This window comes from Lissotriton helveticus, chromosome 2_1 (genome assembly GCF_964261635.1).
Source record: "Lissotriton helveticus chromosome 2_1, aLisHel1.1, whole genome shotgun sequence".
In the NCBI taxonomy this organism is placed as follows: domain Eukaryota; kingdom Metazoa; phylum Chordata; class Amphibia; order Caudata; family Salamandridae; genus Lissotriton; species Lissotriton helveticus.
This window is the reverse complement of record NC_136059.1, coordinates 372486102-372512088: the sequence shown is the minus strand read 5'-3', so window position 1 is coordinate 372512088 and position 25987 is coordinate 372486102. Positions and strand designations below refer to the sequence as shown.

Below are 25987 nucleotides of genomic sequence, written 5' to 3'. Positions count from 1 at the left end.
CTTTGGGGAGCGACCGTTAATCAAGGTCATCAATTACGCTTCGAGGGTAGCTGACATGAAGCTGGGGTTAATCGAGGGAAACGGGGACGCTTTGGACAGGGAGCTGGGGTCCATCGGGAGAAGCGGGGGCGCTTTGGACATCCGCACTTAAGTGCAGAGGGGTGAAGTGATCGGTGCATTGGGAATTGCATTTCTAGCGAACTGGAAAACAGAAGGCCATTGACGTTATAGTCCCCCTATAAAAAGCCAGATTAGGGGACATCAGTCGTCTTACCTGTCCTTTCCTTCATTACCAACTCGGGTTCTATCGTTTTGCAGAAAAGGAGAGGTAGTAATATGGCAAGTTACAATCGTTTTAGTTCCTGTCAATTTTGCTGAACACCTTTGTGTTCGAGGAGACCCAATTATGTTTTGTGCCGGGGGGGGGGGGGGGGGGGGGGCAACGTCACCATACAAGGGAACAGGGGGCAGAGAGAGAGAGAGAGAGAGAGAGAGAGAGAGAGAGAGAGCGAGAGCGAGAGCGAGAGAGAGAGAGAGAGAGAGAGAGAGAGAGAGAGAGAGAGAGAGAGAGAGAGAGAGAGAGAACACACGAACACACACACACACAACAGGGGTTAAGTAATACGGAAACACAGGCAGAGGGATGACGTAGCTCCATACATTACGTACACACATACTCAGGTGAGGGAGACAGTACATGTATTATATACAAAAATCCAAGACAAGACATATAACCGTTATTGGCCATAATGATCTCTTCCTGTATGCTGCGCATCCTAAGCTCTTTTTACCCTTTTCTTTCCTTTTTTTGTCGGCTGCCTTTACTGTTCTTTGTGGTTGTACACACTTACGCCTTTGGCAACCAGTCAAGAACTAACCTGGTCGGGCTAATGTGTTTCCAGGCTGAGGCAACAGTGGGTGTCAGTTGGGAGAACAATAGGGCAGCTCTGAGTTTCCGGTCCATGAGGGTGTGGAAAGGATGTAGTCATTTCTAAACACTGACAACATTCCTAGTCCTCCAAGCGGAGTGTACTAGAGTTTAAACCTCACCTCAGAATATTCTTTAAACCTTTCCCTATTTAGTTAAGTGTAGAGTGCTTAATCATGAGTGCACATTATTTTTGGTTGTATTATTCGGGGTGCGTAGGCACCATAATCGAACGCCTTTTTCCCGTCTCTTCGTCCGTTAGATCACCATTTTCTTTTTCGTATTTTTAATCGATGTTCCAAAGTGACCTGCAGAAAGAGGGAAAAAGAAGGGGGCGGGGGCAGCATTTAAAAACACATCAGCGCGCATAAACCCGAAAAGGCTTTTACTTACTACATACTCGGTCTATCTCCACGGAGCGCAGTTCTTGCCAACTCGGCATTTAAGCCCAGATGAACCTTTTAGTGTGGGAAGAGATGATTATCGGAAGCCGGTGGATAGCATAGGTCACCTAAGTGTGGTATTACTGATCGTATGTAGGGAGGCCAGGTGGCACTCCTTCGGGGCGACTCAGGGGTATTTTTAGCACAATTTCCTGATACAGGTTGCATATAAAGTATAGGCTGAATTCCAGCGTCTTTTTAGCGGTTGCTTTGGGCTGTACAAAAATGTGCAAAGTACATACAACAAAAACCTGGACCATTCATATTTGCAATATTTCTGCGTACTATACTTTTTAACCCTTAACTAATCGAGCTGAGCCATTTCACCTGTGATTAAGTTATATCGGAAACAGTGGTCATTTATTCGAAACGTACCAATTTACACGTGACAACTACGTACGTTTTTTCCAGAAATCTTTAATAAAAATGTCGGTGCATAAATACGGGCCTACAACCCAGTGGGCCGGCCAGAACTGTACATGTGGGGATACTTATTAGTGGAAAACCTAATGGAGTCGGTGGTCGTTTATTTCATACTAAAAGTGCGAGAAGTGCAATAAAATCATATCGAAACTTCAGTGTGAGCAAGTATCATAAGTGTTGAAATTCGAACTTTCAATAATCATGATGCGCCAAACTTATCAACAATTCATTGTCCGAATGTTCAATCAGCACCCATCTCACTTCAATTCATTGTCCGAACACATAATCAGTACCCATCCCATATCACTTCATTGTGTTTAAAAACTGTATACATATTTCATGACATCAAGGCTGAGCAATCGGGGTACAACAAGGAGTTGAAAGTTTCATTTGTACCAGCGCCATTTTTGGGTGCGGCCAGGCAGATCCAGGCATAGTCAAAACCGCCACCAACTCGTGGTTGGCCCAGAACCTCTTTCGGCAGTCCAAAAAGTTCCGTTAAAGGGCAACAGAAAGGGATCGGCAGTATGAACCATCAGTCGAAGCAACATTTTTTCTACCGGGTCATACTGCGTTTTCACCGGAACTGATCCGAACTGTAGTCTGCAGGATTTTAGTCATTCAAATTGAGGCTGGTGTCAGCATGGGAGCGCCGACGTCCCGCGGCTACATTTTCATCGTTCCGCGGGCAGTTATGGCAGTCATTCCCCATCGGGGTATCTGCGGGGGTCGGGGACTCCCGCGGCTCCTATAGAATCTTCAAGGTCGAGGAGAACTTTTATGATGGTGGAATTAACAAGCAACCGGGCCATTCCTTTAAGCTGGGCCCGCTTTTTGCAAGGTTGACCGCCATTTTGAGAGTTCGGCAGCCACCGGCAATCGCGAGGTCAAATAAGCAGACGGGCTCCAACCTGCCGGGCGAGGCGTCGCAGCATCGCCACAGTGGACGAACCCTTCGCCGGGTGCGAGGAGCGTTGGGGGTGCAGCTGGGGAGCCTTCACCTGGGGAGGTGGGAGAGGCTCGTTCGCGCCGCCTCTCCCTCCCGGTGCACCCCACGGCGTCTTGCTTGACATTTGTTATGGCCGGACCAGGCGATGAGGACGAGAGGGGGGGTCGGAGGCATGTGCAAGACATCCCCCCCCCAGTGTTGTCGCAGCCATTATTGAAGAAGTGGGGACGCCTGGCACGTTTCGGGCCGGGCCTTCAGCCGATGGCGGCCGGACGCTTCTTCGCCCTGGCCCCAGGAACGGGTCCCTTGGTTCATCCGGTGGGACAGGCCTTGGCGTGTGGCGCCTCCTTCGGGCTATTCGCGTAGTGGTCCTTCCACCCCACCGCCCCTGACGGTTTTTGTAGACTTTAAAACGCCCAAAAACTACTAGAAAGTAGCCCAAAGTAGCCCAACATTGCTACTTTGGGGAAGGAAGGACTGGAACGGCGTCAGGCAGACGGCGAAATGCATTGTCGGTTTCGTTTGCCGTTGCAGCCGTTTGTCATGTAAATAGTTGCTTAAATGTTTTCTTTGTTTGTTAAAAAATAAAACGTTTTCACCTGTTACTTCGCTATAGTGTTGTATATTTTCTATTATTCGCCTACGGTTTGTCGTTAATTGGGCGGGGTGGGTGGTGGAGCCAAGCTGTCTCGAAGTCATAGCGTTAAGTTCGGCTTTCCTCACCAGTTTCATATTTCCTGATGGGTTGTTCCCTATGTTTTCATTTCAGCGAGGTTGAAAAGAGATCTCATCAGCGGCCTACTAATTTCACTCCATTCCTTTTCTTTTCCCTAACAATTTTTATATATATATTTTTTTCTTTTATTTGCTAGCACGATACAGCGGTTAATCCGTATTTTTATATTTGTCCTTTTGTATTAGGGGTAGCCTCCTGGCCGAGCCAGATGACCTACCTCCAATAAATGGTCCGGGTGGAACTGGTTTATCAATCAGTGGGGAGTAGATAGGCATGACAGATTACAACGGGGGACAAAGGTCCGCATTACCTACCCTTCCTTACTTGCAAAGACTAGACCGAACATTTCTATTCCACGTTATTTGCAAACAGAGAATGCCTCAAAAGAACTATTCCTTGAACAATAAATGTTCAGACAATCAATCAATCAGTGGGGAGAAAAACAGGCATGACGGATTACAACGGGGACAAAAGTCTGCATTACCTATCCTTCACTATCTGCAAAGGGAGGCAGAATATTCCTATTCTTCCCCGTTTGCAGACAGCGAATGTCTCAAAGAGCAACAGAGCAACCAATCAATCAGTGGGGAGAAAAATAGGCATGACGGATTACAACGGGGGACAAAAGTCCGCATTACCTATCCTTCACTATTTGCAAAGAGAGAGGAACGTTCCTATTCGTCGCTGTTTGCAAACAGAGAATGTCTCCAAGAGAACCAATACTTCAAGTAGCAACCGAGGCTAAATGAACCAATCAATGAACAATACCAGTATTTTAAATACTGATTTCAAAACAATCAATCAATCAATCAGATGGGTAAGCCATCCTACCAATCAGACGTAAAGACGTCCTACTTAACCTTACCCGGACCGGACCATGTGGGCAATTCTTCGCCTTCCTTTCTCCAGCGCCCAATCGTTCTCTTTTCTCCATGTTTTTACCGCAGCATTCCTGTGGGATTCCAGTCAGGACAGTAGGTCACTTGAGAGAGGTCCGTTCAGAATCAGTGAAGTTCATTCAATCGGCAGCCGGACGAGGGCCCTCTCAAGGCAGGTATACTCCAATCGTTTAGATGTTCACCCCATCGTCTGGACCTCTCTTACCAGACCTTATGTCGCTGATGGGCCCCACGTTGGGCGCCAATTGAGGAAAAGTCAGCCCATAACACACCTGATGCCCAGGCTGCTGGCGCAGGACGCCTCTTAGTTCCCATCTTGAACAATTACCAAATAAAGAGACGGGCGCTGGAAGCAGGAAGACAAGAATAGAGTTTTATTTCTCATGAGGAGAGCCTGTCATTTCGGACACTCGCATAGTGTCTTCAGGAGGTGCTCTAACAAGTTCTCTGAGGCTTCGTCTTTTATACACATGGTTATGATGCACAAACATTCCTTATTACAATAAAGACGCTTTGAAGTGGGAAAAGGCATGCTTGGAATCCCAACTTCAGGCCTATTCCCATACCAGTCGCTCAGATGTCATCCTCCCCTCCTGAATGTAACTAGAGATTGTGACCTCTCAGCTGGACATTCCTACAGGGCACGAGGGCAGGAGGGGATGATCAGGTCAAAGGTTGGTCAGGTGATAAGGTCGGACACTTCGGTTGGTGTATCAAGGGTTTGTTATGCTGGGCAGGGGAAAGGGGGATGTATATCCACGAGGCTTGGTCTTAGAACTTGGGACCGGGTCGAGAGGCCAAGTGCAGCCGGGGGGGGGTCGTAAGCTGAGGGGAAGGGTGTTCCTGGGAGGAAATGGGGGGGTGTGGGTCAAGCAGGAGTGCTACTTCTAGAACAGGGTCACGCAGAGGGAGAGGGTCTTGTGGCCGTTGCATGAGCAGTGCGCGCGGGGAGGGGTGTCGGGGGTTTAGCAAACGGTCAGAGAGGCCATGGTGCCTAAAATAGCTGTCGTGTACATGTGTGCATGGGTCTTATGCTGGCGGGATAACACAGTCAGTGTTTCGTAATTATTCGTTTTGCTTACAACAAGGGGTACAGTGAACACAAATGAACGCCGCTTATGTACACATACATTGCCATTTTCAACAAGGAAGCCTTTGAGGGTAACCGCCCTTGAATGCTGTTCCTGCTTGGGGGTAGGTGTGAAGCACCTTCACCTAGAGCAGGCGTTGTTTCTGACTCACAAGAGCACTCGACTCCCACCTCAGTGGGTCACAAACATGTCTTGAAGTGTCATGCTGGTGCAGACCAGTCAGCCAGACACTAGTGGCTTGGTAGGTTTTCTGGGGCCACCTCTGAGGTTTCCTCGGAGTGCATTTTGTTAATGAATCCAGCACTGGCATCAGTGTCAGCTTATTAATCTGAGATGTTTGGTACCCAATATCTTGGGATTTGGTGACGTCATCATGGAGCTGTGGAAATCATATTGATAATCTCGCAGCCCATGTACTCAGTATGGCTTCACTATGCACTTATAATGCATAAGATTGGACGTAGCGATACAAAAGGGGATGATGGACGGAGCGTTTGAACAAATCAAACACTCACCCCCAGTCAACTGATCTGGGTTTAATCCATCACCATTCTTTAGTTCACTCAGCCACCCCAGTTCAGACATGGCTATATGCAAATCAGTCTGACCCTGTGCCTCATGGGAATAGTCCAGCCCGAACTGCCAAGCCATGTCTTCCCTGGACCGGAAACAAGCATCCTGGGACCGGTTTCGGATTCATAATCCTCATCAGCCAGGCTATCTTGAATCCAGTGGCCAAGTGAACAAGGGACTCACGTCTGAGCATACCCTGCCACACTTAGGGCGAACAAAGATTGGACGTAGACGCTATAGGGGCATATCTGCTCATGCAGGTATGCCCTCACAAGAGGTATAGTGCACCCTGCCTTGGGGATGTAAGGCCTGCTGTCGGGAGTGGCTTACCTATGCCTCTTACAGTGCTGGAAGGCCTGGCACTAAATGATGTGTGCTAGTTTTACTCTTCACTTTTAGCTGCACCAAAACACACAGACTGCAGTGGCAGTGTGCATGCTGCAGCCCTTAGAACTCTCTCTGGTCACAATACCTTTGGTTCCACTGGTACCTTTTATATGGGGCTTATATGTGGGCCAATGGTGTGCCAGTTGTTGAAACAAAGGTACAGTCTTGGTAAGGAACACAGGCACTGAGAGCCTGGTTAACAGGAACCCAGTGCACATTCAGGCAAAGTGCATCAGAATTGGGCAAAAGATGGAGGGTAACTATGCAAAAAGGGGTACTTTCCTACAGAATCTGTGTGTGTCCTGTAGTGCTGTAGATTTAAATGCAACCACCCTCCTCCCTGCATGGTTGTGTGGATTGCAATTATAAATATGTATACATATCTTGCATAGTCATCTCACTATGATACATCATTCTCACACTCGAGCCTTAACCGCTAAGCAGAAAATAATCTAACAATGGAGTCGAGGACCATGCCTATTGCAAGCCAGAGGAGGAGTCACCATACCTCCTGATTCGAAAGACTTCTTCGAACAAAAACAACTTACACATTGCCAAGCCAGACAGTAGATGGTGAACTTATGCTAAGCTTTTGAATCTACATGCGACAAACAGATGCTTACTGAGTAAGTAACATTATCTTTATGAAATTAGTCAGAAGTTCATTGAAAAATGTTCATCAAATTCAGTAAAGAACACGACAAAGAGCTATCGGAGTAGAAGTCGGGAGTGAAGGAGCGATTTATTTCCCTGATGGAGTATTGAATAATGTACAGACAGGGGGCTCCCCTGTCCAGCCTAGATGAAGAAAACTCCATTCTAATTCTCCCTGAATAGCCTCCACAAATGTACGCAGATGAATCGTCACCCAGTCTGCAACCTCTGCCTATCTTGGAACATCGAAGTGTTGACGGCAACGCCTGTGCCATGTTCATGTTGAAGACACTAAATTTAGTATTTAGGTGGCTCCCCAGACCTAGACATTAGTTACCTGCGACCTAAGAAGAAGGTAGAGAAAAACACCGTGCAGCGAAGCTTGAAGATGACTACTGACTTGGCCCCAGCCCTACCGGCCTGTCTCCAGCTTCCAAGACCTGTAGGAAGACACTGCATGTCCTGCAGCCAGCAACTTCCAGAAGCCCAAGGAAGGCTGCCTGAACTTTGAAAAATAACAGAGGTCCTGAGGATAGTGGTTCTGTTCCCAGGAAACCAACACGAAGGACTCTGGTGCCCTGCAGATTCACCGATCCAGAACAGGTTCCTCAGCGATTCTGCCCTCAAGTCCAGCATTGGCGGACCCCTCCTGAACTCCACGATGATGCCTGCAGCCTGAATCCAGAGGCCCCTCCCTGGCGCGAACTGATCTGGTAAGAAGACTCGGACGTCGAAAGGCACTGCTGCACCTGAAGCCCCTGGGCCTTAGTGAGCTGAACCGACAGTGCCCCTATGACCCCCTACATCTCTGCTTACCTCTGCTGTCATTGATCTCACTCCTGCAACCTTCGGTGCAATGCCTGCAGCCTGGTCGTCGAAACCAAAGTCTTCATTGAACAGCATTGGGCGCCTGACGTTGAATTTACACCCTGCACCCGGCCGCCCCTGTGCCGCTGGTGGTCCATGTTTGGTGCTGCTTTGTGACCCCCCCTGTGCTTACTCTAACCCCCACAACCTTGCCCCTGCAACGTTTTTTTTACTACATGCAAGCAGTGTAGTTCGGAGCACCCCCAATCTCCATTGAAACGCATTGGACTGAACTCTGATTTTGACCTCGGCACCAGGCTGCTGGTGGTGCAATATTGTTACACATTTGACTCTTGCCCTTTGCTGACCATTGGTCCCAAAGGCTGGAATAGTAAGTTGCGTAGTTACTTTTGCACCACATTTTTGTTTTACACATAGGATAACATTGAACTTTTCATAAAGTGTGACTTTCAAAAGTGAAAATATTTTTATTTAAAAACATACTTACCTTTTTTTTTTTTTGAAAATCTTTTTATTAGCAAAGTTTCAGAGCAACAATAGAGCATAGACATGCTTATACAACATTAATGTTTAACTTCGTTGCACACGTATGCGGTTGCTCACATCAAGTATACAGGCATGATAAATTCGATTTTTCATTTTGTCGATGAATCATTTCAACTAACAAACCCCTTCCTTTCCCAACCCCACCCCCCACCCTGCGAGTTCCCACCCTTCACTCTCTAACTAGGCATATGATCTAAATATCGTTATGCGGGTCACACTTTAGTCATTTACACACAGGTAAGGCCAATATACAGCCTGGTCAGGCAGTGGAATGCGATAGACGGGTACGATCTACCCGTGTAGTCTCACAGTGCACCGTAGGTACTATTCGTGGTAGTGCATATGATGGGCGCAACCGCACCCCAAGTGGCTATTCACTAACATCCTCATCATCACTGTCAGTGCCAGCCTCGAAAACCCCTAATGTGGCAAACCATTCCAGTGATATAGGTGTCTTGCGGAGGCCCCTACTCTCTTCCCTTTGTAGTGCCTCGCCCTCAGCCTTACCCCAACGTACAACTTCCGCCCTCCACATGTCAGGGTTGGGCGGTTTCGATGACTTCCATCGCATCGTGATGGCACGCTTAGCCAACAACAGGGCCAGATCCGAGAAGCGCGCCGCCACGGTCCTGGTGCGAGTCGATGGACCTAGCCCTAGGAGCATGTGTTCAAGTGTAGGTGATCGGGTCAATGTACCTGCCTTCTCAAGTGAGCCATGTACAGTGGTCCAGAAATACCCCAGCTTGGGGCATTGCCACAACATGTGTACCAGAGACGCGTCGCCTGCATCACATCGGGGACAGCTGCTCTTGGATGCAGGGAACATCATATGTAAGCGGTGCGGTGTTAGGTAAGCTCTATGTAGCACCATCAATTGGATGAACTTGTATTTAGGATTTCTAGCCACCTTTCTGGGGAATTGCAATATGCGCTCCCATTCCTTATCCCTTAATGGCCTCCCAATATCCGCCTCCCAAGACGCTCTTAGTGGTGCCAGTGTAAGCGCCCTCCCCGATTTAATGCTAACAGTGAGCCACTTAGTTAGATGGCCGCCCGTCCCCATGAGGTAAAGCATAGTGACTAGAGGATTTGCAATGGGTTCCTGTCCGTCGGGTGACCAGGTGTGCGAGATATAATGTCGGAGACCGGCATGCAGGAGAAATGAGCCGCCGGGTATGCCCTGCATGGTTTTGAAGTCTGCGAAGGACAACAAGTGCCCCCCCTCAAACAGGTCACCCACATGTGTCACACCCGCGTCATGCCAGGGCTCCAGCAGAGTCGTTGTAAGTGTGCCCGGGCCCAGTGGTATGCCCAGGAGTGGTATTGTGGGGGCATAAGGTGTCCCCGCGGACGTGTATTTCAAAGCCCTTCGCCAGAGTGTGATCGCCAGTTTGAGTAGGGGCGCAGTGTTTCTAGGCAGATCCGAGCCAGGTAGGAGCAGGAGGTGTATTCTCCCCTTAGCAAGGTCCTCTCGGGTCAGATTAATCTCGTGTAGATTGCGGCCCGCCACCCAGTAAGCCAACCATTGTAGTTGACAGGCATAATGATAAGCCCTAAAGTCCGGCAAGCCCATGCCTCCGGAGTTGGAGGGAAGTTGCAACTTAGCCAACCCTATACGCCTGCGGCCATGGCCCCACACAAGTTCCGTGAGCAGTGAGTCGAGGGTCTTGAATGTTACCGCTGGGATCTGAAACGGCAGGTTGGTGAAGTAATAGATAAGACGGGGCAACATCACCATTTTGGAAATTGCCACTCTACCGGGTATGGAGAGCGGCAAAGTAAGCCAAAATTGAACTTGAGACTTCAGTGCTCTAATGGCCCTCCCCAGGTTGCCATCTATCATCATGTTCGCCTCTCTATATATCTGTATTCCCAGGTAACGGAAAGTGGTTTCCGCCATCTGGAATTCATGTGGGGCAAAAGACAGGGGGGTCGAATCACCCGCATCTACAAAGGCAAATCCGTAGGACTTAGACTCGCTGATGGTGAGGCCAGATATTTCACGAAACTCCTCAAAAACCCGGGAAATTGGGCCCAGCTCACCCCTCAAATCTCGGAGATATAAGATGATATCATCCGCGTATGCAGAAACAATGTGGTCCGTCCCATGCCGCCGTATACCGTAATGGGGGGCTAGCAGCCTAAGTCTGCAGAGCAATGGCTCGAGGGCAAGAACGAAGAGGAGGGGGGAAAGCGGGCAGCCCTGCCTGGTGCCTCTGGCAATGGCCATGGGGCCCGAGATTTGGTTGGAAGTGCGTACCCTCGCCGTGGGGATTGTGTATAATAATCTGACCCAAGCGAGGAATTCCGGTGGGATCCCATATTTTAATAATGTGGCAAACATATAGTCCCATCTCAGGGAATCAAAAGCCTGTCTTAAGTCCAGGGAGATGCATCCTTCGGAGGCCACGGCCGCATCGTTCCCAAGCATGAGCTGGGCCAATCGCCGAAGGTTCATGGCCGTATTACGGCCTGTGACAAAGCCGCATTGATCCTGATGGACCAAGTGTGGCACATATTGTACAAGCCTTGACGCCAGTATCTTGCTCAAAATTTTTGAGTCAGTATTAAGAAGGGACAGGGGTCTGTAATCGGCCAGCTGTAGACCTTCTTTGGCCGGTTTCAAGAGGGACGTAATCAGAGCCTGCATGGTTGATTGTGGTAGAGAGGCTGTGCGTAGAGCTTCCAGATAAACAATGTGTAGTCGCGGTGCCAGGAGGTCCATGTAGGTGGCGTAGAAGTCGGTTGGCAGGCCATCCGTTCCAGGGGCCTTACCCTTAGGGAGGGTTTTGATTGCCTGTCTGATTTCTGCCAATGTGATGGCACGCTTCAGGTCTTTATTCTGATCTGCAGTAAGCTGCGGGAGAACCAGTTCCGCCATGAAGGACACTAATGCGGGTTCGGACAGGGGTAGTGGGGGGCCATATAGCGCGGTATAGTAGTCTTTGAATGCTGTATTAATCCCTACTTGGGTGGTAGCCAGCCGGCCAGAGTGGTCCAAGACTCGCAGAATGGGTTGGCTGATCGGGGAGTCCCGCAGGATACGGGCAAGTAGGGGGCCGGCTCGGTCGGCCTGTGTGTGCTGCCTGTTCGTGTACTCCCTATAGTCAATAATTCGCAGCTCTTCTAGCAGCTCTGCATGCCTAATACGTGCCTCCTGCAGTGGTGAAAAGGGAACATTGGTACCCGCTGCCTCGTTCTCTAATGGCGCAAGCGAGCCCTCCACCTCCTTAAGCTGGCTAAGTACCTCCCGTTTCCTTCCCACCCTAGTAGTCATAGCAGCCCCCCTCAGGCATACTTTGAAAGTGTCCCACTCTACCTGTCGGGAGCTAGCCGTGCCCGCATTCGTGGAGAAGTAGGTTTCAATAGTGTCGGAGAGGGAGGACCGGAAGACCGAGTCCTCAAGGAGTTCAGGGTTTAGTCTCCAGGTCGGTATGGGGGCTAGCCTCCTACCCCATTGCCATGTGACCTCCACTGGGCTATGGTCCGAGAACGTTTTCCCCATGTGTTGTGTTTGGACAACCAATGCAGTAAGGGACCTCGAGCAGAACACATGATCGATTCTGGTGTGGAGCTGGTGGGGAGGGGAGAAAAAGGTGTATTCCCTGTCCGTGGGGTGAATGCTACGCCACACATCTGTCAAGTCCCAGCCCTCAGCCCAACTCGCAAGCGCAGCAGCTTGCTTCCTGCTCTCAGTAGCCAGTAATGGGGGGTGCGACCTATCCAGTAAGACATCAAGTACAGCATTAAAATCACCCCCTACCACCCAGCGAAGGTCAGCCCAGTCTGCAAGCACCCCGTTGATACTGGACAGAAATCCCAACTGGTTCGTATTAGGCGAGTACATGCTTCCCACAACAATTTCCTCCCCATCCAACAGACCCCTCACAAACACATAGCGACCCTCCTTATCCACCCGTTTTTCCAACAACTGGAAAGGAAGAGACCCACGCATCCAAATTGCGGCCCCCCTTGAGAATGCGGAATATGAGGTGGCATAGAGCTGTCCTCTCCACTTCTTTCGCAGTTTCACCGCTTCAGCAGCGTTCAAATGTGTTTCCTGTAAACAGGCAATTTGTGTCCCTCTCCGGTTGAGTTGTGCAAGGATTCTATGACGTTTATGCACTGATCCCAAGCCACGAACATTCCAGGTGCACAAGTGGAAATTATTAAGAGGTCCCATTCCCATCTGTGTAGTGTGTCAATGTGCAACAACTGGGTGACCCCACACATTCTGCTGTGCTGAAATAGAAGAGTGTCTCGCAAACAACAAACCCCCAAACAAAAGGGTCCCTGAGCCAACGTACCCAGGAGCCAAACCATGGTGTCCAACTTGGGCACAACACAGTCAAGTACATGTGCATACCGGGGGGTGGTTGACCTCCGACGGTTGGCACTGAACTGTCTGCGTGGGCGTGAAAGCCCACAATATGGTGGATCCCTGCACACTCAACCCACCCTATATGAGGGAAGGGATTTGGCATACGTTACCACTTGAAGGGAAGTAATTGTGTCGTGGCTCAGAACTCCGCCGCCATCTGTGCCGTGACCTTCGGAAAGAGTTGTAGGCTGTCAATTGAACCAGACACTTCAGTACGAGTGTCAGTGGTAACGGTGAGTCTGTCTCCGGATGCCTCCGCGTCGTGGGCGGCCAGGGCCGCCTCAGTGAGACGCCGATGCGTGGAAGATGACGTGGGGTCCGTCGCCTGTTGTCCAAGGGTATGCGCCGCTCCTGTTGCTCCATGAGATGAGTGTCGTCCAGGGCTGTGAGCGTCGTTCCGTCGTTCCGGTGAGCCCCTCCGGGCGTTGCCGTGATGGTCTGTGAACTGGTCCTGTGAAGTCGGCGGAGTCAGGGCGACCTCCATCCATTCAGACGCTTCCTCAGGCGAGTCAAAGAAGTGGGACTTGTTGTTATGCAGGATTTTTAGCCGAGCAGGGAACAAAAGGGCATATTTCATGTTCCTGTCCCGCAGCCTGCGTTTCACCCCCATGAAGGTGGACCTGGCTCGCTGTACAGTGGGTGTGAAATCAGGGTAGACCGAGATGGTCTTGTCTTCGAAGCGTATCGGCGCTTCCTCCCTCGCCGCCCGAAGGATAGTGTCACGATCTTTGAAATGGAGGAGACGAGCGATCAGTGGGCGCGGCGGCGCCCCAGCTAGTGGGGGCCGTGATGGCATCCTGTGCGCCCTCTCCACACTGTAGAGAGCAGTGAGATCCCTCTGGCCCACTAGCTTCCTTAGCCAATCCTCCACAAACTGTGTGGGGTCTCTCCCCTCGCTTCTCTCCGGAATGCCCAGGATGCGGACGTTGTTGCGGCGGGCCCGTCCTTCCGCCTCGTCCTCTCTTCCCCACAGCTGCTTCAGTTGCTTCTCCACGTTTTCAAGTTTCGTGGAGTGTTCCGTTTGTTGCGGGATAATGTCGTCCAGCGCTATTTTCTGCTCCGCCACTCGATCCGCCAATTTATTGTGGTCCGCCTTAAGTAAGGATAGGCCAGTCGCCATATTGTCTATGCGCGATTCTAGTGCTTCGCGCGTCGCGCGTATTTCATTCAGTATCAGGTCTAGCTTGGCGTCTTGTGAGCCCTTACCGGTCGGCGGGATGATGTCCATATTGGAGGAGGCTAGTGGGTCCTCCGACCCCGTGGACTGCACATCCATTCGGGCGCCCTGGTCCTGAGGTTTGCCCCTCGGCCTGCCCATAGATCTTGTTAGCAGGGTGTCGCTGTAGTAGAGGCAGCCTCTCACCGTGGTCACTCTGTGTATATGGCAGTGGTTATGGCTCGACCACTATGTGCTGTGGAGAGGCAGATGTAGCGTAGATCTCAGGGCTGGCGAGGCAATGTAGCAGACCTAGACGAGGCGTCAATGCAGGGTGGGCCGGTGCGCCACTGGTGTCTTGGCGAGGTCCGCCGCGGAGGTGGGGGAGGCAATGGTGACGGGAACCAGACTGCTACAAAGCAAGGGTATCGTGGCTTCCGATAGCGCAGTCAGGTCCGGCCTATAGCGCTGTGAGAAGGCGTCAAAGCGCGAGGCACACCACCCCTGTACAGGCCCACACGCCCGTGGTCTGTTGGGTGCCAATATCTGTCGCCCCGCAGAACGGCTCTGATCCTCTGATTGGCGGAGCCGTGGTCAATGGGGGCAAGACTGCCAAGGTCCGAGGGTCTCCACTCAGCTCCCAAGCGGCGACAAGATGGCGCCAGTATTCACCTCAAATCCAGCCAGAACCGCTCCGCGGCGCTGATGTCCTATGTGGGACAATGGTAGCCTGCGGCGCCGGCTGCGCCGCGTTCTCCGCCCGGTCTTAGTATTTTAACCCGGAGGTGGTGACGCCGGAGCCCCGCTGAATACCTGGGCGGCTGGTGGACAGCGTGGAAGCGCTCCTGCGCCTCGGAGGGGCTGCGCAGCAGCGTAGGCAGTCCGTGTTGCAGCGGCTGAGGGGGGAGGGGGGGGGGGGGGCAATGGAGCCTCAGCGGGGGTACCGCACCCTGTGGCACCGGCCCGTGAAGCGGCAGCAGTCCGATCCCGGGTCCCGATCGGACCACGAAGAAGGATGGGGGCAGGCCGGTCAGACCAGTCACTCGAGGCCGGGGCTTCACCTCGATCTGAAGGCCGCAACAGGGTCCGTCGGCAGAGCTTCCCACAGGAGTGGGCCTGGCGGGGTAACGAGGCACTGTTACACGCCGCTTCTCCCTGGAGACAACCTGGGCAGTAATCAGGTGGGTTGCAGGCAGGGGATCACAGGATAATCAGCTGGTGTTCAGGGCACAGGACGGAGCTGGCAAACTACACGTCCACCATCAACAGCTCCAGGCCACGCCCCCCTAAAAACATACTTACCTTTTAGCGAACATCTTGGTATTAAAATAAAGTACAAACAACGCTTATTTTGATAAAATTGGCGTCTATCTCCTTTTTAGGTTTCGACCTGGCGAAAAACTGTGCAAGCAGCGTTTCGCGCAAGGCGAAATCTTTTGAGAACAGATAGTTGGCCTAATCCCGCCCCTCTCTTCCATTGGCTAGCTCCATAAATGGAGGCTACCCATTGGAAGAGAGATCTGTCCGTCATTCACGGAGCAGATTCGTGGGCGTTCCCGAGAATTTTTCGCTTTCTGCTCCTTTCATGAAGACGTGTCCACTGTGGGCGTGTACTTTTTTTTTCTTTTCATGGCTGTTCTCCCTCATTTCTTCGATCGTCCTGGTCCCGCATGGTTGTATCCCGCTGTCCGTCCCCCCTCCCGCTGTCCGTGTCTTTGTTCGCCCCCACCCCCCTTTTGACTCCCGCGTCGGGCCTCGCGCTTCCTTTTCCTCGCTGGCTGTGGACGAGGCATCATGAAGGCATCGGGGAACGTAAGGGCGCTTTTATTTTGATGTTGTTGCGCATACTATGGGTCGAGTAGTGTGTCTTTGAGTGTGGACCAACTTTTATGCTGACCGGAGTGTTCTCTCAGATGCTGGGGAGGGAAGGCGTCAGACCACGGTGTGTGCACGGGCAAGAAGTTTGCAGCATGGCGGCGCACCATCAGCGGGCCAAGTGTGGTAGCGTCTCTGATCAGCTACTGGCCTTGTATGTCGTGTGGCCTGCACTACGACATACTACTGCACTGGCTGCTGAAATACAAAATACATTTTTACCGTTAAGATTTTATTTATTTACTCTTAATGTTATGTACTCTTTACTAGAGGTTGGCGAAGCAAGAAAGTGATGCTGTGACCCATGCTAGAGAAAATTGGTATAGCGCTACATATACCCGGCGGTGTCTAGGCAATTAATCGGCTTGCTTATTGCAGTGGATGTATGGTGAGCCATGTCTATGCTTGGGCTTGCATTGTCCATCCCTAATCATACCCCCCCCCGTCCGTCCCCCCCCCCCCCGACCGCTGTCCTTTCCTGCCCCCCCGAGGATATTGCACAAGGTCAAGCAGTAGCGATCCCCTGAGGCGGCTTGTGTCTTAGTGCAGTCTCCTTAGTCCAGCGCCTTGAGGTCATTGTGAAAGGACAAACAGTATCGATCCTCTTAAGAGAGTGTTTCCCTCTCCCGTCCCAATGCTGTAGCGCCCTGAGGTGACTGTGCAAGGAGAAGCAGTAGCGATTCTCTGAGGCATCTTGTGTCTAAGAAATGCCTCTAATGCTTCAATGCCTTGAGCATTGCCAGGACAAGCAGTAGTGATCCTCTAAGACGGCTTGTGATTTAGTACAATCTCCCCACTCCAGCGCCTTGAAGACAATGTGCAAGAACAACCAGTTCCGACCCTATCAAGAATATTGTGCCTGACCGCTGCAGCCATGCTGTAGCGCCTGGAGGTCACTGTGCAAGGACAAGCAGTAGCAATCATCTTGAAATGCTTGCATGCCGCTGCTGTCACCGTGCTACAGCGCCGCGAGGTCTCCCTGCAAGAACAAGCAGTAGAGATCATGTCAGGGGGCGTGTGTGTTAGTGCTACCTCTCACGCTCCAGCGCCTGGAGGTCACGGTGAAAGGACAAGAGGTAGACACAGTTTTAGGAGTCGTGTGGTGCTGCTGTCTCCTTTGCTCCGGTCCTGTCACCCGTACCCCCGCGCCTGGGGGTCACCGTGCAAGGACGAGCAGTAGAAATCCCCACAAAACGATTATACCTGAGTGCTGACTCCCTTGATCCAGTTTCTTGCGGAAACTGTGCGAAGAGACGCACTAGCGTCTGACTCGGGAGGTTTGTGCCTCAGTGCAGTCTCCTTGCTCCAGCGCCTTGAGGTCACTGTAAACAACAAGCAGTGTCGATCCTCCCAGGAGGCTTGTGTCTGAGCGCTGTGTGCTGTGCTTCAGCGCATTGAGGACACTGCAAGGACACGCAATATCGATCCTTTCAAGAGCTTGTGTCTACGAGCAGTTCCCATGCTCCAGCGCCTTGAGAACACTCTCAGAGGACAGACACGAGCGATTCTCTCAAGTGTCTGGTGTCTGAATGCTGCTTCCCGTGCGACAGAGTCCAGCGCCTTGAGGACACTGCGCAAGGACAAACAAACAGCGTTGATCCTTTCAAGAACTTGTCTGCGAGCGGGCTGCCTTGCTCCAGCGACCTCAGAACACCCTCTGAGGACAAGCACGAGCGGTCCTCTCTAGAGGCTGGTGTCTCGTCGCATCTTCTTGTCCAGCGTCTTGAGGTTCGTGCGAAAGGGACAGTCACTAGCAATCCTTGCAGGAGGCTTGATACTGATCTAATCCTCGCTCCAGCGCCTTGAGATTACAGTGCAAGGACAAACACTAGCGATGCTCTCAGGTGAGTGTACATCGGTGTAGCTCCTTGCCTCAGCGCCTTGTGCACAAGCAGTAACTATTCTCTGAAGATACTTGCATCCGAGAGTTGTCTCCCTTGCTTGCCCCTGCGCAGCGTGTGGGGGGGAGGCTCTGTGTGGGTGTGTGAGGGGGGCTCTGTGTTGGGGGGGCTCTGTGTGGGTGTGTGTGGGGGGGCTCTGTCTGTGGGGGCTCTCTGTGGGTGTGTGTGTCTGTGGCATTTGCGAGAGATTAAGCTATTGGCATTGTAAATGACAATGCCATTTATTTATCTGTTTTCCAAACCAACACATAAATAAAAATGTTGTCATTTACAATGCAAATAGCTCTAACTTTTGCAAAGGCGAAACCGTTGCATTGTAAATGCTTGTTGAGTCTTGTGTCCATTATGGATCAATGTTGTGCAATCAGTGTCTTACTCTCCTCTGTATTAGTAATAAGGCTGCTCATCCACACTACCTCTAATAGAGCACTTTGGTTTTTTTATTGAGCATTGTACACTTTTGGGGGACCCCTGGACTCTGTGCACAGTATAACCGCCTGATGGTATACCATATACAGAGCCAGCTTCCTACAGGTACTGTTTGGATGTCATGACATTAGTGCACAGCTCTGACATCACACTGAATCAAAAATGATATAGAACACCTCTAGGGGGCTCACTTTGCCATTTAATTGTAAAGAAAAGCAAGGTAAATCAGAAACAATGAAAGCTAAGCAGTACAGAATTGTCAAGCCATGCCAATAACGTTTTTCCTACAAGTGTTTATGAGCACTACACTGATCTCAACCAAGATTGACGTTGGTGCAGAATTTTGGAATATGAATTAAAAATTCACTAGTTTGCAGTGCCAGCCTGAAGACTCTGGAAGAAAGCCAGAGTCGCACAAACAGGGTAGACACCATTAGAATGTTTGAGGTTGTATTTTGTCCCCAGAAGAGACAGACACCTGTTTTTTTTTATATCTTATTTGAATTGAAATAGTTACCTCCTAATGATGATTTTTTTGGGCCAAAGTGATGTACTGACTCTATTTGACGATTTAGAGCGTCATGCTGAATCTGAGTATGTTGGCCCCCACCTGATCTTCTAGATTAAAGCTTCACTAATTCTCCTTGCTACCACCTGAGGGAGTCAAGTTATTTTGGCCCCATGATATTAGTGATAGATAACAGTACACACAGCCTGGATGCCTCCATATGTACTCTAAGTAGAATTCTCGCTTTAAAATGTTTGTATTGAGTTTCTAATTATAAAAGTGTATAAAAGTATTGATTTTTATATATATTTTTCTTATTCATTTTACAGAAATAGAATTCCATTAAATTAGAGTTATGAACCAAACATTCAGAGGTTTTGGTGTTTTTATGTCGCACCTTTCAGCTAAATATTTTTCTACATCTGTTTTTGCTGAACAATTCAGTGGGGGAGACAGTGAAAAAAGTACATACTTATTAAAGTGGTGATTTTAACAAGTAAAATTGTTTTTCCTTTTTAGGCGAGCCAGTGCAGCATTAAATTGCTTAAAGCGCTTCCATGAGATGAAGAGACGAGGTCCTAAACCACACAGCCTCTACCTAGATCATATTGTCCGGAAGGCAGTTGCAACACACCAAAAAAAGGATCAACACGTTAGAGTGCAGAAAGATATATTTATCTTAAAGGTATATGTTTAATTTATCTAAATGTAATGGTTGATTGGAGTATCTAAAGGGAGTATTTTTACTTCATAGCATTATGAATCATGTCCCTAATGCACATACTTATTCGAGGAGTGGCGAGGTGAGTAGAAGTGCATTTTCAATCTTTTTTCCTAAAAGGTAGTTTCCCCATTCAATGTAGACATCAAAGGGAGCACACTACGTAGATGTAAGTAACCCATGCAAATGTGTCGATTTACAGTGTTTTCTCAAGATTCTGTGGATGATGCAGTAGGGAGCAGCCAAGGGTGCGGAGGGTGTACTATTTTAATTCGCGCTACATTTGTTGTGTTTGGTGGGGGGCCCAGTCGCATCTTCTACCCTGACCCTCTTGCAGTTTCCCAAGTGCTATGGGGGGTGTTGCCCCTTTTCTATCCACCCCCTAGCCCTATCATCCACCCCTTCCAGATGAGTGAACCACCTGTCCCTCCTCATGGGAGGTTTGTGTTCAACATCTTCCTGTCTGTCCTCTAGCTCCCCCCTCCACCCTTGCGCCAATGGCTATAATCCTACTCAACAGTTCTCATGCCTTCACCTTCTTTCTGACCTGATATAAACACTTGCTGCAATTTGAGGGTCTCACAAGTATCAGCTTAATCTAACGAGTCACTGCTGCTACCAGAACCCTTAACATTTTGCCGCCATCAGTTCTGCTTGTGGTTTTAAACTACGCTTGACCTGAAGTGCTTTTTTCCATCTATGTGGTCTGAGTGTGTGTGAGAGAGTGCCTCTTTTGCATGGTTAGCCCTTCACTTTTTGCCTGGATTTGATGTGGTTTGAATTGTAGTGTACAAGGTCCCTGTCAACCATGTCCCCTGTGCAAGTGCTTCTTCCCTAGAAACAAATCCCCAGTTGGTACTTCTAACCCCTGTAAGTCCCTAGTAAATGGTACCATGGGTACCTAGGGCCTGTGAGTTGAAGAGGTTCCCCTGGGATTCCCCCCCCTCACTGGGACCATACCACTGCCCTTGCAACTTGCATGCCCCTGTGAGGGAGTAAAAAGACAAAGTCAACATGGCACCCTTCCTGGGTGCCATGCCAACCAGCACAGCCTGAAGGCATTGGTAGGTCACCCCTCTAGCAGGTCTCACAGCCCTAAGGCAGGGTGCACTCCTGCAGATATGCCCCTCAATATTGGGGTCCATTCCTTGATATTGTAAGTGCCAGTTAAGTCATAGAGAGTACATGGGCTGGAAACTCAACAACCCGATATCCTCGGCACCATGATGGCTTCACTGAACACAGGAGTGTTTGATGTCAAACTACTCACAATAAGGTAAGTGTGGGATTTATTGTGCCATGTAGTCAGAGGACACCCCAGAGGTGGCCCCATAAAACCTACCAACCCTGGTGTGGTCGCCAGCCACCGCCTACAATCCTTGTCTGGACTGAGAGGCTGGCTGCCTAGGCTGCCCCACAGCAGACATGTTGCTCGACCCTTGGGTGGAGAGCCCCCCGCTCTCCTGGGCCTGCAACAATGCACATCCTGGGCGAGGTGCTAGGTCTCCTCCCCCAGGATGGGCAGGGGGAAGCTTCAAAGGCATGCGGCCTCTGTGAGCTTCTCCAGACCATTTGCTGTACTCAGCTACTGGCCCCCACTGGTTCTAACCCCCAATCTAGCGGGAAGACTGGCGGGAAACCCTATGTCATGAAGGGGGGTGTGCCAGCCTGTGCCAACCCCACCCCTCAGGTGGGAGAGGCGAGGTTAAGCACGACCCCGGGCTCCGTACATCTAGAAAATGGGGAGCCCTGCCCAATCACAGCTAGGCTCCTGCCCCCCTCCCACAGGAGAGGTGCAGGCTAGGGGGTGTACCCACCCCAGGACAGGGACCTATTAGTCCTTGCATTACAATGGAGAAAATACAAGTTACTAGTAAACCCGATAAGGATTACTTTTGCGGTTCAGTACTGGGCTACAAGGTACAGTACTGGCTTCTCTCCTGATCACAGGTGAGTAATTCGGATGATTTTATTTGAATATTTTAAGCTTTCAAAACTTCACACTTAGAAGATTTTTCGAGTCAAATCGGTCAATGTTATCCAATGGCAGATAAGTGAGTTACCGGTTTCCAGGTGAGTACTCGACTGGTGAAGTTAAGGTTCTGGGTATAGATTCAGGGGTCCCCCAGGGTCAGGTAGGTACAGTTGGTTCACCCTCGGTGGCACTGGGGCGGCCTGGTGCAGAGGTAGTTAGGCCCAATGTTATCCAATGAGGGGGGGGCCTCCGGTTGATGGCTGCTGGCTAGCAGCCCACACGGCTGTGGGAGCTGGGCTCCTGGTCACTTGCTCAGGGCAAATGGGGAAGTAGGATAGGGCAAAGGTGGCACGGCCAGCGGCACTCGGGCGGCTGGGTGCAGGGTGCTTTTGAGCCATCGGGCGCTCAATGTTATTCAATGGGAAAGGTAACAAATTAACAAAGGCTGCAGGATCGGGGACTGAGACTCTTCAGGGGCGACCACCCCTTCGAGAGGTAAGTTGGGATCTTGGAGCACAGGTAGGTACCCCAAAAGAATGCACAGGGGACTGTAGTGCGCCGGGTGCAGGGGTGTCTTTAGGTGTCGGGAAAGCTTACCCTCAGCTGGTTGCGGTTAAAGGGGCCCCGGTTCTGAGTCTGCAGGCGTCGTCTGGTTCGTCGAGGAGGGTCTTTGGGCACTGGACTTCGGGTCCCAGTCGCCGGGGGGACTTCCTCGTGGTCTTGGATCACTCGGGCACGGCCCGGGCTCGGCAGGTGAAGAGTGGGCTGGTCCGGAGCTTCCTGGCTGGTTCCAGTGGTGTTGTTGCAGCAGAGCCTCTGCTGATGGGAGTCCCAGTCTTTAAGAGGGTCAAGGCAGGCAGATCCTCTGGGTGTCTCAAGGTTTCTGTCCGCATGAGTCGCCGGGATTAGGCAGGAGCAGGTTCCAGGATCGACAGGCCGGTAGGGCTGGGGCCAAGTCAGTTGTTGTCGTCCTGTTGATAGCAGCTGCACGGCGAGTCTTCTTCTTCTTGATCTTCTTTCTTCTTTTCGTATCTTGATCTGAGGAAGGAAGGTTCAGGGTGCCCCTAAATACTAAATTTAGGGGCGTTACTGGTATGGCAAGTGCAGGGACCAATAGGTCCCTGTCCTGGGGAGGGTACACCCCCTAGCCTGCTCCTCTCCTGTGGGAGGGGGGCAGGAGCCTAGCTGTGATTGTACAGGGCTCCCCATCTTCTAGGTGGTCGTGCTTCACCTCGCCTCTCCCACCTGAGGGGTGGGGTTGGCACAGGCTGGCACCCCCCCCTTGCAGACGTAGGGTTTCCCGCCAGTCTTCCCGCCAGAGTGGGGGTTAGAACCAGTGGGGTCCAGTTGCTGAGTACAGCAAATAGTCTGGAGACGCTCACAGAGGCGGCATGCCTTTGAAGCTTCCCCCTGCCCATCCTGGGGGAGGAGACCTAGCACCTCGCCCAGGATGTGCATTGTTGCAGGCCCAGGAGAGCGGGGGGCTCTCCACTCAGGGGTCCAGCAGCATGTCTGCTGTGTGGCTGCCTCTGCAGCCACTCAGCCCAGACGTGAATTGTAGGTTAGGTTTTCAGGGGGCATCTCTAAGATGCCCTCTGGTGCATTTTACATTAACTCCCAGAGTGGCATCAGTGCGGGTTTAATGTGCTGAGAAGTTTTCAGTGTAGCCATTATGGTGCTGTGGGGTTTGTAATGACAACCTCCCAGCACCATATACTCTTAATGGCATCACTGCACTTACAGTGCCCAGGAATGGCCCGGGGTACTGTAGGGGCACAGGGCTCATACCTCTGGCATAGGGCACCCAGCTAGAGGGGTGACTGAAGTATGCCAGGGCTGTGGGTTCTGTGGGCATGGCACACAGGGATGTGTGCCATGTCGACTCTTTGTTTAGTTCTGTACTTAGACACTCAGCCTGCAAAGGCAGTGTGTGAGTGTCAGGGTACAGGGGCCCTTAAGGTGGCCCCATAAGTGCTGCAGCTCAAGGGGTCTTCTCTGATCACCATGACCTGGGTGCCTATGGTACCATTTACTAGGGGCTGACAGGTGGCCAGAGATGCCAATTGGGTTTTAGTTTCAACACAGTTTTAGGGAAGGAACACAGGCCCTGGGTACCTTGTTGGCAGGAGTCCAGGGCGCACTCCGTCAAAGCATATCAACAGTTCAGAAAAAAGCGGGGGCATACCAATACAAGAAAGATGGCACTTTCTCACACAAAGTATTTTAAATTAAAAACGTACTTACCCTATTGCGTAGACATTGGTCTTGAAGTACAAAACAAATTATATATATATTTAATTGGTCTGGATCTCTTTTTTGAGTTGTGTCTCCATTATTGAACACTGTTGTGCAATAAATGTCTTCCACTCCTCTGCGTTCGGTCTAAGGCTGCTCGCCCACACTACCACTAATAGAGCACTCTAGCTTTTACATTGAGACCTGTTCACTTTTGGGGAATTCTTGGACTCTGTGCACGTTATTACCACCTAGTGGCAATATCATATACAGAGCCAGCTTCCTACCATGTGCTGCTGTTGTTAAGGTGGTTCTGTAGCCGCATGAGCCGTCTTTCCTCAAGTAGAGATTTGATCTGGTGTAGGGCTCCCTCCCACATAAAGATGATCCCAAAATGATGTCACCATCCATTTTCTGATGCCTTTAGTTGTCGATAGGGACAAATCAGGAAACCCGGCGCTCATGCACTGAACACAAATATTTTAACACAGGCTCAATGTACTACCGATGTCAGCCCTGCATCCCCAAAACCTGGAAGGCTTCCAACAAATGAAACAAGCCTCCAAGCACATACAACTATTCAACCTGCAATTTTACAATTCTAATTCAGAGGTCCATGTGCATGCTATAAAGATAATCATTGCTATTTCATGATCAAGATCAGACTCTCTTGACTTTTTGTGAGGTGATTGGGGAGTGTTTATACATGTGTAAACAATAGATTAAGAACTATTGGGTTTCAGTCGTGTGCGAGTCGGTGTCTCTGTTAGAGCCTCAGAGAATACGATGAAGATATGCACCTGGATCATTTAAACCCTGAGGATACTGTGGGATGAATTACCCAGTGACGAAACACATTGGCCGGCTGTGGTTACTGAACAATAAAAAAAGAAGCTGAGGAAAACATGGACCTCTAAATTATAATTGTAGTTTGAATACTTTGCGTGTGCTTGGAGGCTTGTTTCATATCTGATGTCTTTGCTGGTGAGGAATTCTGTAATTTCTCTGAACTCTCAATGTTTTAGTGGAGTAACTGCTGAGAGATCCTGGGGTGCCCTTCAAGCTTTATGTTCGAGGCATCTGAGCTGCAGATTACACACTGTGCATAGATCACCACCTAGTGTTGGACCTGGATGTTTGCAGTTTGTTTTTTGTCCTGAAAAGTTCTTTGGAAGTCAAGAGATAGGTGACTCCTCCTTTGGACCACTTTGCGCATGGGCATCGGCTCCATCCTCAGATTGTTTTTTTCCGCCATCAGGCTCGGATGGGTTTCCTGCCCTCCGGTTTGGAACCGATTTTCTTTCGGCGTGCAATCCTCACCCAGTTTGATGGTATTGTTTTGATCGCAGTCCCCATCGACGCGACTCTTCACGACTTCGAAGTCTTTGATTCCGGTCGTCGACAAAGGCCTTCGGGCCTACCTAATGTTAATGTTAATAGGAGCTTGTAAAGCGCACTGTCACCATAAGTTTCCTGGCGCTGGGTATGTATGATGATGAAGCGGTGGAACAAGTTAGCAGATTTGGGTGAATAGCCAAGTCTATAAGGCCTTTCTGAAGCTCAATAGGTTGTCACTGGTCTTGATAGCGAGGGGGAGAGAGTTCCAGAACCTGGGTGCCAGGTATGAGAACCTGCGGCCTCCCTGCTTTTTCAGCCTGATGGAAGAAATGGTGAGTAAGTGAAGGTGGACTGAGCGGAGATTACGGGCCGGGACGTGCTTAACGATCAGACTGTTCAAGAATTCAGGACTATTGCAGTGGAGTGCTTTGAAGATTAGGCAACCTGTCTTGAAAGCAGCTCTTTGTGGTATGGGCAGCCAGTGTAGTTTTTGCAGCGTGGGCCTAGCAGATTGCCATCTAGGGGTTTTATGGATTAGCCTTGCTGCCTGATTCTGGATGATTTGAAGGCGATTAAGCAAGGTCTGGGGTAACCCTATGTAGAGGGAGTTGGAGAAGTCAAGGCGTGAGAGCACTAAGGCGATCACTACCTGCACAAGAGCTGCATGAGATAGCAGGTGGGAAATATTCCTAATTTTTCGCAGTTGGAAAAGACTAACCGAGATCACAGCCCCCACGTGTCGCTTGAGTGAGAGGTCGGAGTCGATGACCACCCCAAGGCTTTTCACTGAAGGGGACGACGTGGGAGGAGGACCGAGTTCGCTCGGCCAGAAGTGTGGTCCCCAGTGTGTGGCGCTGTTCCCTGGCAGTACCAGTTCCGTTTTTCCTGGGTTCAATTTGAGCTGATTGTGATTCATCCCCTGCTGGATATGAAGCATCACAGATTGAAATTCAGCCGCAGCATTTGGGGAGTCCAGGGAAAAAATTATCTGAAGATCATCTGCATAATTAA

General features: G+C 50.5%; 1 protein-coding gene across 3 annotated transcripts in view; it reads left to right on the top strand.

Moving 5' to 3' along the window:
- The window catches only part of RICTOR (RPTOR independent companion of MTOR complex 2), a 1600666-nt gene that overhangs the window by 403470 nt on the left and 1171209 nt on the right, over nucleotides 1–25987 (top strand). For all 3 annotated transcript variants that reach the window (XM_078674985.1, XM_078674984.1, XM_078674983.1), the window contains exon 17: nucleotides 19227–19392. In XM_078674985.1, coding sequence (XP_078531111.1) covers nucleotides 19227–19392 — 166 coding nt within the window. The remainder of the gene's footprint in view (nucleotides 1–19226; nucleotides 19393–25987) is intronic.